The sequence below is a fragment of the Vipera berus genome (assembly GCF_964194415.1).
Source record: "Vipera berus genome assembly, chromosome: 2".
NCBI lineage: Eukaryota > Metazoa > Chordata > Lepidosauria > Squamata > Viperidae > Vipera > Vipera berus.
In genome coordinates, this window is record NC_138203.1 from 108913494 (window position 1) to 108931125 (window position 17632).

General features: G+C 37.5%; 1 protein-coding gene across 7 annotated transcripts in view; it reads left to right on the forward strand.

Moving 5' to 3' along the window:
* Nucleotides 1-17632, forward strand: part of GSK3B (glycogen synthase kinase 3 beta) — a 165164-nt gene that overhangs the window by 64590 nt on the left and 82942 nt on the right. For all 7 annotated transcript variants that reach the window (XR_014025055.1, XM_081317168.1, XM_081317165.1 and 4 more), the window contains one exon: nucleotides 1722-1805. Coding sequence is in view for 6 of the 7 variants with exons in the window: in XM_081317168.1 (XP_081173294.1) it covers nucleotides 1722-1805 (84 nt within the window). In the remaining variant the exon portion in view is untranslated. The remainder of the gene's footprint in view (nucleotides 1-1721; nucleotides 1806-17632) is intronic.

Consider the following 17632-nt stretch of genomic DNA (forward strand, 5'->3'; position numbering starts at 1 on the left):
CAGTCCTAGCAAATAGGGGCAACTTAAAATAATGAGGGATAATTTACAAAGACAAATGCAAAAACCAATTGAGGCAGCTCCACTCCTAACAAAATATATCTATATTGACTTTGGTATGATCGGTTACAGGGGGACTTACAAAATGTAACTTCTTTTGCCCTTATGATACTTCCCCCTTTCTGTTTCTTCTTTTCCCCTATTTATTTCCCCCCTCTTTGTTAAACTGACCATTGAAAAAAATATTCCTTCATTAAAATTTATTTCATTTTTATTTCCTATTGCTTTGTATAATGTTTACAGTAAATTACTTAAGTATTTCATTAATTTCTGTAAAGGGCAGCAGGATTGCATTGTAATATTTGACTGCTATCAATTGGAAATTATATTTAATTTTATCACGGTAGTATTTGCATTTTCTTTTCAGGAGGGCCTGAGCTTTTTTGGATATAATGCAAATATGGTATGGATCGCTATGGCATATGCTTTTTTCTTTCTTGCACACTTTACATATTTATAGCATCAAATAGCAGTGAAAATAATAATAAAAGTTAACAGATGACTGCAGAGTTCATGACTTTGGAAACAAAAATCAAATGCATATCTGTAGCCTGGGGATTACTAGGGCTGATACTTGAGAACAAGATTTTGGAATAGTAGGAGTGTCATGTGGCTTCAAACAAGGCAGATACAAATTTAGATTTCAGAACAAATTATAATTTGAAAATCATGGGAAACAGTCATTCTATCTTATTCTACTTTGGTGAGACTCCAATCTCAAAAATAGTCTTCAGTCCTTTACCCTACTCTTTAAGAAGGATTTAGAGCAGTTGGGGACCAGGGACCGGTTACATGGAGAAAGGTTTTTCCATGGATTGGAGTGGGTGCTGTTTTGTCTGCTGCCTGCATCCTGCAGATGGGGCTTTGCTTGTTTGTGCAGACCGGTTGCTGACATGCCACAGCCCGGTACTGATCCATGGACCAGGGCTTGGGGACCCCTGATTTAGAGAACTTGGGGCAGGATCAGAGATGAGAAGTTATAACCATAATTAGGAAATTAGAAACTAATTCTTATGAAGAGGAATTTTAGATCTTATTGATAAGAAAATATTGAAGAGGCTACCCAAAATATAAAGATACAGTATAGAAAGGAAGTAAAGTCCTGTTTTGTATAATCTCAGTCTGTAAGTCACAGAATAAAAGAAGACAGATTCCAGCTGAATGTTGGAAGAAACTTAATGTAGAAGCAATTGCCCAAAATGATAATAGAGTACCATTTGCAGATTCATGAGGTAGCTAGACAATCTTGCTAGAATGAATGCTTTAATTTAGATTCCTGCATTGACTGGAAGTTGGATTTAACAGACATAATCACCTTTTTGATTCTGTAAGCATTCTTTGCAGGAATTAATATATTGTTAAGACATATTTTCTTAGGAATTGAGAAATACTGAGTTAAACTTTCCAATTTTTCTGGTAATTTGTATGATGCTTTAATTTTATTTGAACCTATTTTGTTAATATATACTTTAAATGATTTAAAATACTGAGCATATTGTCTAAGTGCACTAAAATTTTCATACTACATAATATTTCAGTAAAAGTTAATGCAGAATATATTGTATCTTTTTTCAGACTGACAAAATGTATGAGCCTTATAGCAAATCATGAAGTGATGAGATTTTAGAAAATGACCTTTTAAATAATATCCTTTCTTTTTTTAGAATCGAGAGCTTCAAATCATGAGAAAGCTTGATCATTGTAACATTGTCAGATTACGTTATTTCTTTTACTCCAGTGGAGAGAAGGTAAGTTGAAAAAAATATATTCTAGAATGTCAACAGATGTGTAGAACAAATGCAAACAACACACAAAGCATCTGTCTGTTTGAAAATTCATTATCTGACAACAAAAGTAGGGGGTGGCTGAATGCATACACATAATGCGTACACAAAAGCAGCATGTATTTTGTCAGGGCATGCAATCTTATTGCGCAAGATAACCCAGGAGTAAACACAGTAAACATGGTGTATAGTAAATGGTGGTTTATCTTACGCTACATACAATATCATACACCAGGAATAATATAAATACATGAACTAATACAGCAGAATGCAACAAACCACAGTTACAGCAGGAAACGGAAGAACACATCAGCAGAGCCTTCCCTTTATAAAAAAGGCTGTTAAAGAGATACAAACCCTGCTGAGTCATTCCCATTGTTACATCTTACATCACATAAGATGGTTAGCTGTGAAATTAATACCTTGACACTCCTCCCATTTAAAGTTAAACAGCTGTCAACCAAAATGCTTTTACATACTCTTGATGCTTGCCTGCAAATTGGCTATATTGTCAGTGGAACAATGCTGTAACTTTATCAGTTTATCTTTTACGGTCTCCCTGACGTTACAATATTTTATATCTACACGTTTGCTTCTGCTTCCGATATGTTCTTCCATTTCCATCTTTATACACGTAGCATTCTTCTCAAATATTGGCACAGCTTCTTTTACATCAATATGTACATCTCTTAGTAATTGGACATAACCAGGTTAATTCAGAACATGCTTCAGACAATGCTATAAATTCAGCTTAAGGTTGTTTTGTGGACTTCCATCTGTTTACAGTGCCAGCAAACAATATCACAAACCATGAGTTTGACTTTCTGTCATGCATATCATTTGCCCAGTCACTGTTTACATAGCATTGTAATGATAAGCCATCAGATGGCCTTATCCTTAGCCCTAGGTTCATTGTACCTTTTAAATATATGAATATTCTTTTTATCGCTAACCAGTGTTGTTGTTTGGGTGCTGAAGTGTGCCGACTCAAAATGCTAACTGCATTGGCTATATCTAGTCTTGACCATTGGGATAAATACAGTAAGCTACTTACAGCTGAATGGTACACTTATTGGTCACATTCTGTGCTGTCTGCTATATCATTCTGGAAGCTTGGTGTCATAGGAGTTAATACACTATTACAGCCTAGCATATCATACTTTCCTAACAGCTGTTTTATTTTATATGTTTGGCTTAACACATATCCTCCCTGTTTTGGTTTTCTTAATCTCCACACCTAGATAATTCTTTATTTCCCCCAGGCTTTTTCATTGGAACTTCTTTTCAAGTTGCTTGACAAAGGAGTCAGCCTGGGAGTGATTCTTAGTAATAAAACACAAGTCATCAACATAAGTTAATAGGAAATATTCTGCGCCCTTATACTGTGCAGTGTACAAACATGGATCTGCCTTGCTGCTTCTAAAACCTGACTCTTTGAGAGCAGCATCTAAACACTGATTCCAGTTTCTTGCTGACAGTTTTAACCCATATATGGCTTTATTCAATTTATATATATATCCAGGATGCTTAGTTTCATAACCTGGAGCTTGTGTCATATATATATCTTCCTTTAATTCAGCATTTAAATATGCAGTATTAATATCAAAATGATATATGTTATAACTGCATGCAGCTGCTAAAGCTAATGCTAGCCTTATGGTCTTACCTCTTACTGTTGGTGCAAACACTTCATCATAATGAACATTTTTTTCTGTATGTAAATCCTTGCGCAACTAACTGTGCCTTATACTTTAGTTCATTATTGTGTAAAACCTTTTTATATACCCATTTACACCCCATGACCTTTTGTCCTTCTGTTAATCTCATAAGGGTAAACACCTGATGCACATTCATAGACTCCATTTCTCTGTCCATAGCCTCCTTCCATTTGTCCTGTTCTACTTTAGGCAGTGATAACATCCCTTGGTAATTATGGGGTTCATACCTTCCACTATACACTCTAACCCGACTTGCTGAGAACCCATCAGGAGGTACACTTTCATTGCTACCTTCAGACCTCCTTGGTATCATCTGTTTGTGTGTTTCTGTGATCTCTCTCTCTCTCTCTCTCTCTCTCTCTCTCTCTCTCTCTCTCTCTCTCTCTCTCTCATTTTATTGGGTTTTATAGGATTAGGAATAAATTAGGGTCGAGGTTGGGGTTGGGATTTAGGGTGGGATTGGGATCGGGGTTAGCATTAGGACAGGGTTGGGATCAACTTTGGGATTATCCTCCAGTAACATTTTCAATATTTAGCAAACAGAATATTGTCTGGGTACATATGTTTAGCTAACAATAATTAATATAGTAATAAAGAACAGTAGTATGATTAGTTATCATAGACAGTATTAATTAATCAATGTATAACATTCTTCTAACTAGTATGTATTTAAAATAACATATCACATTCCTTTCTCCCTAGTTCGTTTTCCTAACCATTGATAGAAATTATCCCATGTTCTAAAGCAGGGGTCAGCAACCTGAAACAGTGAAAGAGCCACTCAGAACCGGTTCCCTCACAAAAGGAAAAACTGGGAGCCACAAAAAATGCGTGCGCATGCGCATACATGCACACATGCGCAGAACAGGGTTTCACTGAAGAGTGGAGCCAAGGCAAGATATGCACCTACCCTGCATATTTGAATTGATTGGTTGAAATTGTTAGTCCCACTTTTTTGTTTTTTTGGACTGCACATGGCAGAGGACTGGGAGCCGCAGGAGATGGCTGAAAGAGCCGCATGCGGCTCCGGAGCCGCGGGTTGCAGACCTGTGTTCTGAAGTAAACTGAATCTTCTTTCTCTTTAATCTCTAAAGTCAATCTATCCATTTCTGCACATTCTACAATTTTCTTGATTAATACTTCTTCATTTGGTAAGTTTTCATTTTTCCAATATTAGGCAAATACAATTCTCGCTGCTGTTAATACATGTAATATTCACTCTCCTTCTCATAGTTAGCTCCTAATATTCCTAACAAAAACAGTTCTGGTTTGAATTCTATCTGTTTTTTAGTCATCTTTTCCAACCATACATGTACAGTGGGACAAAAAAGTATTTAGTCAGCCACCAATTGTGCAAGTTCTCCCACTTAAAAAGATGAGAGAGGCATGTAATTTTCATCATAGGTATACCTCAACTATGAGAGACAAAATGGGGGGAAAGAATCCAGGAAATCACATTGTAGGAATTAATTTGTACATTCCTCGATAAAATAAGTATTTGGTCACCTACAAACAAGTAAGATTTCTGGCTCTCACAGAACTGTAACTTCTTCTTTAAGAGGCTCCTCTGTCCTCCACTCGTTACCTGTATGAATGGCACCTGGTTGAACTTGTTATCAGTATAAAAGACACCAGTCCACAACCTCAAACAGTCACACTCCAAACTCCACTATGGCCAAGACCAAAGAGCTGTCGAAGGACACCAGAAACAAAATTGTAGACCTGCACCATGCTGGGAAGACTGAATTTGCAATAGGCAAGCAGCTTGGTGTGAAGAAATCAACTGTGGGAGCAATTATTAGAAAATGGAAGACATAGACCACTGATAATCTCCCTCGTTCTGGGGCTCCACGCAAGATCTCACCCCATGGGGTCAAAATGATCACAAGAACGGTGAGCAAAAATCCCAGAACCACACGGGGGGACCTAGTGAATGACCTGCAGAGAGCTGGGACCAAAGTAACAAAGGCTACCATCAGTAACATACTACGCCGCCAGGGACTCAAATCCTGAGTGCCAGACGTGTCCCCCTGCTTAAGCCAGTACATGTCCGGGCCCGTCTGAAGTTTGCTAGAGAGCATTTGGACTGATCCGTGTAAAGGAAAGAATGAATGGGGCCATGTATCGTGAGATTTTGAGTGAAAACAACCTTCCATCAGCAAGGGCATTGAAGATGAAACGTGGCTGGGTCTTTCAGCATGACAATGATCCCAAACACACCACCCGGGCAACAAAGGAGTGGCTTCGTAAGAAGTATTTCAAGGTGCTGGAGGGGCCTAGCCAGTCTCCAGATCTCAACCCCATAGAAAACCTTTGGAGGGAGTTGAAAGTCCGTGTTGCCCAGCGACAGCCCCAAAACATCACTGCTCTAGAGGAGATCTGCATGGAGGAATGGGCCAAAATACCAGCAACAGTGTGAAGACTTACAGAAAACGTTTGACCTCTGTCATTGCCAACAAAGGGTATATAACAAAGTATTGAGATGAACTTTTGTTATTGACCAAATATTTATTTTCCACCAAAATTTGCAAATAAATTCGTTAGAAATCCTACAATGTGATTTCCTGGATTCTTTCCCCCCATTTTGTCTCTCATAGTTGAGGTATAACTATGATGAAAATTACATGCCTCTCTCATCTTTTTAAATGGGAGAACTTGCATAATTGGTGGCTGACTAAATACTTTTTTGTCCCACTGTATCTTAACCCAAAACATTTTTGCTTTAGGGCATGTACACCAGATATGGTAATAAGTACCTGGTCTTTGTTTACATTTCCAACAATTACTTGAAGTATTTTTAAACATTTTCGCTAATCTTACTGGTGTCATATGCCATCTATAAAACATTTTGTACAAGTTTTCCTTATATGGCACTGCTTTAGTTAATTTAATATTTCTATTAAATAGAAATAGAATAGTGACAGATTTTATTTTCCTGGGCTTCAAGATCAACGCAGATGGGGACTGCAGCCAAGAAATTAAAAGACGCTTGCTCCTAGGGAGGAAAGCCATGGCAAATTTAGACAGCACACTAAAAAGCAGAGACACCACCCTGTCAACAAAAGTGCGTATAGTCAAGGCTATGCAATGTATGGCTGTGAAATTTGGACCATAAGAAAGGCTGAGCGCCAAAGAATTGAGGCCTTTAAACTCTGGTGCTGGAGAAGACTCCTGCAAGTCCCTTGGACAGCAAGGTGATCAAACCGGTCAGTCATAGAGGAGATCAACCCTGACTGCTCTTTAGAAGGCCAGATCCTGAAGCTGAAACTCACTTTGGCCACCTAATGAGAAGGAAGGACTCACTGGAGAAGAGCCTAATGCTGGGAAAGATTGAGGGCAAGAGAAGAAGGGGACGACAGAGAATGAGATGGCTGGATGGAGTCACTGAAGCAGTAGGTGTGAGCTTAAATGGACTCCAGAAGATGGTAGAGGACAGGAAGGCCTGGAGGAACGTTGTCCATAGGGTCGCAATGGGTCAGATACGACTTCGCAACTAACAACAACAACAACAATAATATTTCTTTCCCATAGTTTTTTCCAATCTTCCAAAGTTCTTTGCCCATGTTATCATTGTTTCTTTTACTTGTTCTTCTTCCATCTTTAAATTTAGCAGAAATTTATAAAGTTTCTTAACTATTCATTTGTTTTTAGCAATATTTGATTAAATTCTGTCTGTTCTTTATAGAATCCTGTTGTTTACTTATCTTTGTCATATCTCGTTTGAATTTGCAAATATGGCCACCATGCTAGATCAATACCTTGTTGTTGTAAATCTTGTCTATCTTTCAGTTTTCCTTCATTATCCAAAATATCTTTATAAGTCACGACTTTATCATAGTTAATTAAATTTGGGTAAGCTAAAGCTTCCATTGTTGAAAGCCATTCAGGTAACTTAATATAAATTTTCTCTTTTATTCTTTCCCATTCTGAAAGAAGTGCATTCCTTATAAAATGGTTTTGAAAATATATGTGTGTTTTATTCCATGCCAACCAATTTGTAGGTCATGTCCCTCTAGGTACAATAGTCTTTTATTTCTAAGCGCAGGGCTTTTTTTCTTATAGAATGCTCAGAATGGAGTTCCGGCAACTTTTTTGGATGGAACCTTGTAGGGTAGGCAAGGCAGGTTGTATGACATGTGTGAGTTCCGGCACCTTTTTCTTTTACAAAAAAAGCACTGTCTAAGCGTTATCCATTCCTTAAGCTATGTTAAAATAGCTCCTTGATAATATAGTCTCCAGTCCGGGAGTCCAAATCCTCCACTATCTCTGGCTTCTTGTAACATTTTCACTTTAATTCGTGCTTTTTTCCTTGCCAGATAAATCTCAATATTGTTGCATTCAAGTCATCAAAAAAAAAACACCTTTTCCCAATTTTACAGGGATCGTTTGGAATAAGAAGCGTATTTTCGGTAAGATATTCATTTTCACTGTAGCTATTCTACCTAACATTGACGGAGATTTTTCCAATTTTCCAAATCCAGTTTTATTTGTTTTAACAATCTTTCATAGTTATCTTTTAGTGTTGCACATCTTGCTGTTAAATAGATTCGCAAGTACTTAACTTTTTTAACTATTTGCAGATTAGTCTTTTTTGTATGTTGACTTTTCTGTTTATCTGTTAAGTTCTTTGTCAATACTTTAGTCTTTTCTCATATTTTCAGACCTGCCACTTCTCCAAAGCTTTCTATTTTCTCCCAACAATTTAGTACTTGTTTCAAGTGGCTCCTCCAATATAAAAACCAAGTCGTCTGCAAAGGCTTGTAATTTATATTTTTCATCTTTTATGTCCAATCCTTTAATTTCTGCATCTTGTCTAATATTTCTACTCAATATGTTAATATAAATAGCAATGGGGATAATGGACATCCCTGTCTTGTACCTTTTTTAATGTTAAAATTTTCTGTATAGTCTCCATTTAGAATTATTCTAGCAGTTTATTTATGGTAAATTGTATGGCTAGCATTTATGAAGTTTTTCCCAAAATCCATTTCCACCAACTGCTGGAACATAAATTGCCAATTTAAATTATCAAATCCTTTTTGTGCATCAAGGAATATTAGTGCCATTTGTTTCCCTGGATGGATTTCATACTGTTCTAGCACATCAAGGATCATTCTTAAATTATTTTTTATCTGTCTTTTAGGTAAAAAGCCTTTTTGATCTGTGTGTATAAATTCCGTCAAGAATTTCTTAATTCTTTCTGCCATTGTCGAAGCAAAAATTTTATAATCTACATTTAATAGCGATATTGGTCTATAATTTTTTATTTGTGTGAGATCGGTGTCTTCTTTAGGCATTAAGGTAATGTTAGCTTCAGTCCACGAGTTTGGTATTTTAGCCTCCAAAAGGATTTCATTACACAGCTTTTTCAAAGTCGGACTTAATATATCTTGTAATGATGTATAAAATTCTGTGGGAAGTCCATCTGGACCCGGAGTCCTATCCTTTTTTTTTGCCTTTTTATGGCTTCTATGATCTCCATCATTGATATCTTTCCATTTAATATATTTCAAATATTCTCCGGAATTTTTGGCAAGTCTGCTTTTTTTAAGTACAGCTGTATTTTTTCTTTAGAAATTTCTTCTGCCTTGTAGAGTGTCTCATAATAATCTTTGATGATTTTTTTCATTGCATCATTTTGGAACTGTAATTCTCCTTTTGAATCTTGTAGCTTATTTATCATTCTTTTTTCTTTTTATTTTTTCAATCTATGCTAACCATCTCCCTGGCTTATAAGCATTTTCAAACAAATTCTGTTTGGACTGTTTAATCTGTTGATTAAACAGATCTTATCTGTCTCTGATCTCTTGGTCTTGTTCCTTCTTCTGAGTACGTATTTTTGACTTCTTCCTCCTCTGTTTGATTAGCCGCTCCTTCAACTGCAGTTTCTTCTTATTTCTTGGGTTCAGGATCACCTCTTTGCAGAAGTGCTCTGTGATTGTTGAAGAACTTCGATGCTTTAAGTGGTGTGTCCAATCTGTATCGTAATTGATCTCTGGTATCGTGGACTTGCAGAAGTCGAGGCAGGAGCAGAGGAACCTTTTTATCCCAGTTTGGATAGATTTGAAACACACATCTTTGTCTTTACTTCATATATTGTAATCCACCAGGTAGCCAAAATGGCCAAATGTTATAATCCAATAGGCTCCTATTAGTTAGGAGAGGCAATCCAAAAAAGTAGTTGCAAATAGAAAAAAAGGAGGAAAAATAAAAAATAAAAATAGCAGCAGGGCAAAAAGAAGGGGGAAAAAAGAGGGGGAAAATGCTCCAAAAGGAAAAAAAGGGACAAAAGTGTTAAAATTATAATCCACCAAATTCTGTTCTAAGCAATTCCTTAATTTTCAGTTCTTCTAAAGCAGCTTGTTATAGTTCCAAGACACACTATTTGTAATCCAGGGAAGTCAGATGGCTCCAAATTTTATTTTATTATCTTGTAAAGCCCCGTAAAACAAAAAGACAGTCTTTTCTGCAGCAACATTTTCAAGGACTTTCAGATAAGCAATGTCTGGGCATACAGCCAAAATTTTAATCTTAGTAAGCTCCAGTCAAGGGAAGCTGGACGTAGTTCTCAATTTCATCACAAGGTAGCACTAGAGGTCCATTCCCAGTACATTTGAAAAAAAAGAAAAAATAATCAGTAAAACTAAATAATCAGTAAAAATAAAAGTAAAAGTTTAAAAGATTTTAAAAATAAAAATTGTAGTGACTTCCAAACAAAAAGCAACCACAAAAAAAATCTATAAGAGCAAGAGCTTCCCAAATTGTCTTATGCCTCAGACAGCTTTAGAATATAGAAGTTTTTAATTTGCCAAAAAGCTTAAACTGCTGCTTATGTTTGGGGGGGGGGTGGGGGGTAAGAAGAAAGAATTCCACCCCCTCCCTAAAAGTAAAGGCATCACTCTCAAGCTGTAAAAGAGCTATTTGCCAATCTGGTATCCACTTCTAGTGAGAAAGGAGAAAGTATTCTCACCCAGATCAGCTGTTTGCTGCCGCTTTAAGATTCTTCGTCCCTCCCCCTCCAAAAGGAGGAAAAATTTTACACACTTACAAAAATTAAAAATGGATATAATTTGTCTTCAAGAAACCCATATTAGGAGGCAACATACCAAAATTTTAGAACAACCAAAAATCAGCAAACTTTACTTTGCAACATCATCTCAAAAGAAAAGAAGAGTAGCTTTTTATATCAAAGAAAAGATGATGCCTAAACAAATTTATGCAGATGATGAGGGGAGAATTTTAATGGTTGAAATAATGATGGACCAAAAGCAGATATTAATGATTGGAATATATGCACCTAATGACAAACAAGAACAATTTTATCTTGAACTATATAAGAAAATATTAGACTCAAACTACCAAAACTTTTGTATAATGGGAGACTTTAATGCAATAGTGGATAGAACTTTGGACTATAAAAGTGCTAAACAAGGACAGAAAGGAGGAAATTTACTACCTAAAGCATTTTCAAAAATGATAGAAGAATTTAGTATTCTAGATATATGGCGAGAAACACCCCCCGAGAAACTACAATATACATTTTACTCAAATAGACACAAATCATGGTCAAGAATTGATATGATATAGATGTCGTTGGACTTGAAACTGATGATTCAAGAAATTGAAATTGAAACCAATGACTGGGCAGACCACAATCCAATAAAAATGATCTGGAAAGGAATTAAGAAGAAACCTAGATGGTCTCTAAATACATCAATACTGAAGGACAAAGAATTCCTGCAACTAGCAATAAAAGAAATGGAATTTTTCTTTAAAATAAACAAGAAGGAAGAAACATCACTTCAAAATGTTGGGGATACTGCCAAAGCATATTTTAGAGGCCTGGCCATAACGTATATTGCTAAGAAGAACAAAGAAAAGAAACAACTACAATTAAAGTTGAGGGAGGAACTTAGAAAACTAGAATTAGAATTACAAATAGATCCAGATAAAGTAATACTCAAGAAACAAATGGAAATAATAAAGCACAAATTAAACTTAGCTGAGACAGAATTAATGGCTCAAAAGATTAAACGGGTTAAACAGAATTTCTTTGAAAATGCTAACAAGCCAGGAAGGTGGCTAGCATATAGATTGAGAAAGGCAAAAAAAAAAGAAAATAATAAAGAAACTCCAGGATACAAAAGGAGAAATACAGTTTCAAAACGATGCAATGAAAAAAATTGTGAAAGAATATTATGAGACACTTTATAAAGCAAAGGAAATCTCTAAGGAAAAAGTAGACCAGTATTTAATAAAAGCAAATTTACCGAAAATTCCTCAGAATATTCGAAATATATTGAACGAACCAATAACAATGATGGAGACTATAGAAGCTATAAAAAGGCAAAAAAAGGACAAGACTCCAGGGCCAGATGGACTACCTACAAAATATTACACTGCGTTACAAGATGTGCTTACTCCGATCCTGAAAGAACTTTGTAATGAAACTCTCCTAAAAACCAAAATACCAAAGACATGGACTGAAGCTAATATCACTTTAATACCCAAAGAAGATACAGATTTGATACATTTAAAAAATTACAGACCAATTTCATTGCTAGATGTAGACTATAAAATTTTTGCCTTGATAATGGCAGAAAGAATTAAGAAATTTTTGATTGAATTTATACACACAGATCAAAAAGGCTTTCTGCCTAAAAGATAAAAAACAATTTAAGAACAATCTTGGACGTTCTAGACTATTATGAAGCCCATCCAGGCAAACAGATGGCTTTGATATTTCTTGATGCACAAAAGGCGTTTGATAACTTAAATTGGCAATTTATGTTTCAGCAACTTCTAGAAATGGATTTTGGGAAAAATTTTATGAATGCGATTTATGCAATTTATGATAAACAGACTGCTAGAATAATTGTAAATGGAGACTACACAGAAAACCTTGATATTAAAAAGGACACAAGACAAGGTTGTCCTTTATCCCCATTGCTATTCATATTAACCTTGGAAGTATTGAACAGAAATATTAGACAAGACTCTGAGATCAAAGGACTGGAGATAAAGGGTGAAACATATAAATTGCAAGCATTCATGGATGACTTGGTCTTTATACTGGAAGAACACCACTGAACTATATTTTTCAAAGATCCTGGAGCACTGAGAAACTACCAGAGGATTGGAAAAGAGCTGATGTTCCCATCTTCAAAAAAGAAAAAAAAATGGATCCAGGAAATTACAGACCTATCAGCCTGACCTCAATACCTGGGAGGATTCTGGAAAAGATAATCAAACAACAAATCAGCGAGCACCTAGAGGCAAACAAAGTCATTACTAAAAGCCAACATGGGTTTGTCAAAAACAGATCATGCCAGACAAATCTTATTGCATTCTTTGATAAAGTGACAAAATTAGTGGACCAGAGGAATGCTGTGGATATAATTTACTTGGACTTCAGTAAGGCATTTGATAAAGTAGATCACAACCTTTTACTTTATAAGATAGAAAAATGCAGGTTAGACAGCATCACCACCAGATGGATTCGTAGCTGGCTGAGAGGCCGTACTCAGCGTGTGGTCCTCAATGGAACTGCATCTATTTATTTATTTATTTATTTATTTATTTATTTATTTATTTATTTATTTATTTATTTATTTATTTATTATTAGTTGAATTTATATACCGCCCTATTCCCGAAGGACTCAGGGCAGTTCACAGGGCAATTAAAACAGTACAAAAAAGAATAAAATGGAATTAAATTAGTACAGGAGGGAAATATGTAGTGGGAAGTACATGGAGGGAAGTATGTAGTGGGGTGCCCCAGGGCTCTGTTCTGGGCCCAGTGCTCTTCAACATCTTCATCGACGATTTGGACGAAGGGATAAATGGGGAACTCATCAAATTTGCAGACGACACCAAGCTGGCAGGAATAGCCAACACTCCAGAAGACAGGCCTTAAGATACAGGAGGATCTGGACATACTTGAACACTGGGTGCTATCTAACAAAATGAAATTCAATGGTGGAAAAAGTAAGGTTCCACATTTAGGCAAGAAAAACCAAATGTACAGGTATAATATAGGGGGTACCTTGCTCAATAGTAGCAACTGTGAGAGGGATCTTGGAGTCCTAGTGGACAATCACTTAAATATGAGCCAGAAAAACAGAAAACGCAACTTGCAAGAAAAATAAATCTTCAAATAGTTAAAAAAGTTAAATACTTGGGAATTTATTTAACAGCAAGATGTATAACAGTAAAAGAGGACAACTATACAAAATTATTAAAACAAATAAAATTGGACTTAGAAAAGTAGAAAAATCTCTGTCAATATTGGGGAGAATACAGTGGCGTAGCGTGGGGGGTGCAGGGGGGGCCGGCCGCACCGGGCGCAACATCTGGGGGGGGCGCGCTCGCACTGAGCTGCTCAGGGAGCCCCAAGGGCTGCACAGAGTCGGCTTGGCTCCGCTCTCGAGCTGCTCTTTCTTGCAAAGCAAAACGAGTCCGGCAGGTGAGATGGGCGTCCACATAAACTGAATAAAATAAATAGAAGCGCCCAACTCTCCGCCCAGGCTCAGGCCAACCGCAAGCGCCCCGCAGGCGCCCCGGCAGGCTTGGCCGAGCGAAGACGGACCCGCCGGCCAGCTGGCCTAGCTTCGTGCGCATGCGTGGCTTTATTTAGCGGGGCTCACGTGCGAGCTTGAATGCAGCGGCTCTTGCAGGTCGGAGCCCCGCCCAGCCGCCCTTGAGAGGGACCCGGAAGCATCCCGCATGCGCGCAACTCTTCTTGGAAAGTCTACGCCGCTGCGGGGCGCGTCTTTTCGGCGGTGCCATGACGTCACCGGGTTAGGGGGCGCAAATTGCCCCGGGTGCTGACAACCCACGCTACGCCACTGGGAGAATAGCTACAATTAAAATGAATATCTTACCGAAAATACTTTTTTTATTTCAAACCATTCTGGTAAAATTAGAAAAAGCCTTTTTTGGTGAACTGAATACCATAATATTGAAATTTGTTTGGCAAGGGAAAAAAGCACGAATTAAAGTGAAATTGCTATAGGACGTTAGAGAAAGGGGAGGACTTGGACTCCCAGACTGGAAATTATATTACCAAGCAGCTATCTTAACGTAGATTAAAGAATGGATAACACTTAGAGAGAAAAGATTACTATACCTAGAGGGGCATGACCTGCAGATTGGCTGGCATGCCTTTCTGTGGTATGGAAAGAATAAACAGCATAGATACTTTCAGAACCATGCTATAAGAAATGCACTTCTCTTGGAATGGGAAAAAATTAAAAAAAATTATACTAAGATACCTGAATGGCTTTCAACAATGGAAGCCTTTGCTTGCCCAAACTTAATTAACTATGATAAACTTGTAACATATGAAGACTTATTGGACAATGAAGGAAGATTGAAATCTAGACAAGACTTACAACAACCTATCATGGTGGCCATATTTACAAATCCAATCAAGATATGAAAAAGATGTGAAAACAACGGGGCTCTATAAGGAACAGACAGAACTTGATCTTACATTGCTAAAAACAGATGAAAAGTTGATTAAAAACCTCTATAGATTACTGCTTAAGATGGAGGAGGAACAAGTTAAAGAAACAATGATAATATGGGCAAAAATGTTGGACATACTATAGAGCTTGAAGAATGGGAAAAGCTATGGGACAGAAATATTAGATTAACCAAAGCTGTATCATATAAAGTAAATTTGTATAAAATGTTTTATAGATGGCACATGACACCAGTGAGACTAGCTAAAATGTTTAAAAATACTTCAAATGTTTGTTGGAAATGTAATCGAAGACCAGGTACTTATTACCATATGTGGTGGTCATGTCCTAAAGCAAAAAGGTTTTGGCTTAAGATACATTTATGATTGGAGAAGATGATTAAAAAACAAATAGAATTTAAACCAGAATTGTTTCTCTTTGGAATGATAGGCCCCAACTATGACAAGGAGAGTGGATACTTGATGTTACATGTATTGACAGCAGCAAGAATTATGTATGCCCAATATTGGAAAAATGAAAAGTCACTGACTGAAGAAGTATTAATTAAGAAAATATTGGATTGTGCAGAAATGGATAGAATAACTTTAGACACTAAAGAAAAAGAACTTTCAGTTTACTATAGAACTTGGAATAAATTCTATCAATGGCTAGATAAGCAAGTTAGAGAGAAGGGAATGTGATATGCAATTTTGAATTTATTTGAGTAAGAATCATACCATACATTGAAAATTTAGTATTTTTGATAATCTATTATACCTATCATTGTTATTACTAGCTTTATTACCTTTATTTATGTATATTTAGGGACACGGTGGCTCAGTGGGTTAGGATGCTCAGCTTGTTGATCAGAAGATCGGCAGTTTGGCAGGTCGAATCCCGAGTGCCGTGTAGCAGAGTGAGCGCCTGCTACTCGTCCCAGCTTCTGCCAACCTAGCAGTTCAAAAGCACGTAAAAATGCAAGTAGAAAAATAGGGACCACTATGGTGGGAAGGTAACAGCGTTCCGTGCGCCTTTGGCGTCTAGTCATGCCGGTCACATGACCACGGAGATGTCCTCAGACAAGCGCTGGCTCTTTGGCTTTGAAACGGAGATGAGCACCGGCCCCTAGAGTTGGAAACGACTAGCACGCATGTGCAGGGGAACCTTTACCTTTACCTTTATGTATATTTACCCAGACAATATGCTGTTTGCCAAATATTGAACCCTCTTCCCCAACCTTTCCCCTACCCTATCTCAAACCCCCATTCCCTTACCCTCTTCTTTAACCTTATAAAAACTAATAAAAAACTTTTCAAAAGATTCTTCATCTCTGATGAATAGCTGGTAATGGCGGACTGCATAAATGCAGTCAGCCTTTTCTCTTGCTGATTCCAAGGGCTTCTGTGGATCCAGTGAGCCGGCTACCGCCGACCCGCGGTCTTCAAAGCGTCACCCCTTGATAGCCACCTGTCTGGGACGACTTTCAGTCCAGTTGGACCCACCGGCAGGCAAAAATCGGACCTGGGAGAGGAGAATCATTCCCCCGGGTCTATCCTTCACTGACGTCACCGGAAACTCAACCCCTGTGACTTCTCTCTTTACCTCAGGTCTATCATCTTCTAATTCTACTATTTCTAATCTGTTATTCTGTTCTTCCTTCATTGGGCTTTGTGTAGTCTCTCCTTCCTGAGAACTGGTGCTATGTGTTGGCATGAACACTTCGGTGTTAGCATACACCCTGTCCCAATTGTTTTGTTCTGCAAAACTAGCAGACCTTGAAATCACAACCTTCTTTGTTCCATCTGTGAATCTATATTCTTTGTAACCTCGCTCTTATCCAACAAACCTAAATTTCCTGGCCTTTTTCTGTCCCTTCCTTCTGGTGCTTTTGGGAATAGCACCAAACCATAACTGCCAAATGTCCTTAGATGAGCCAGTGAAGATTTCCTTCCATATAACAGGTAATATGGAGTTTCATTGATAGTAACGCTCCACACCCTGTTTACTAGCTAGTTGGCTGTTTTCATGGTGTCCCCCCAGTACGGTTTAGTCATTCCTGCATCTGTCAGCAGTGAGTCTTTCATAGTTTGTAATACGCCATTCCTCCATTCAGCCACTCCATTTTCTGCTGGTGAGTACAGATTCGTACTTCTATGCCTTATGCCTAAGTTCCTCAGCCACCTTTGGAAATTGTCAGACATGAACTCTGTTCCCCTGTCTGTTTGCAGCTGGTATACTTTATGGCCATATTTATGCTCTACACAGTTCACCCATTGCTTGAACTGTTGCAGAATTTCTGTTTTGCTCTTTAATAAATAGCAAAACCCATATCTGGTGTAGTCACCTACTAAGACTAGTATGTACCTAGTCCCTTCTAGAGAGGGCACTATAAGACCAATTAAATTAGCATACATTAACTGCAAAACTCTGTTTGTTTGCCTTGAGCTTTTCTTACCTACAGGATACACTCTGGACTTTGACTCCTTACAAATAGCGCAATCAAAATATGTGTTGCATTGCTTAATGCAGGGGTATCAAACTTGCAACATCACATGATATGTTGTGACGTATTGCGACTTCTTTTCCATTGCTGGCAATGGGGTGGGCT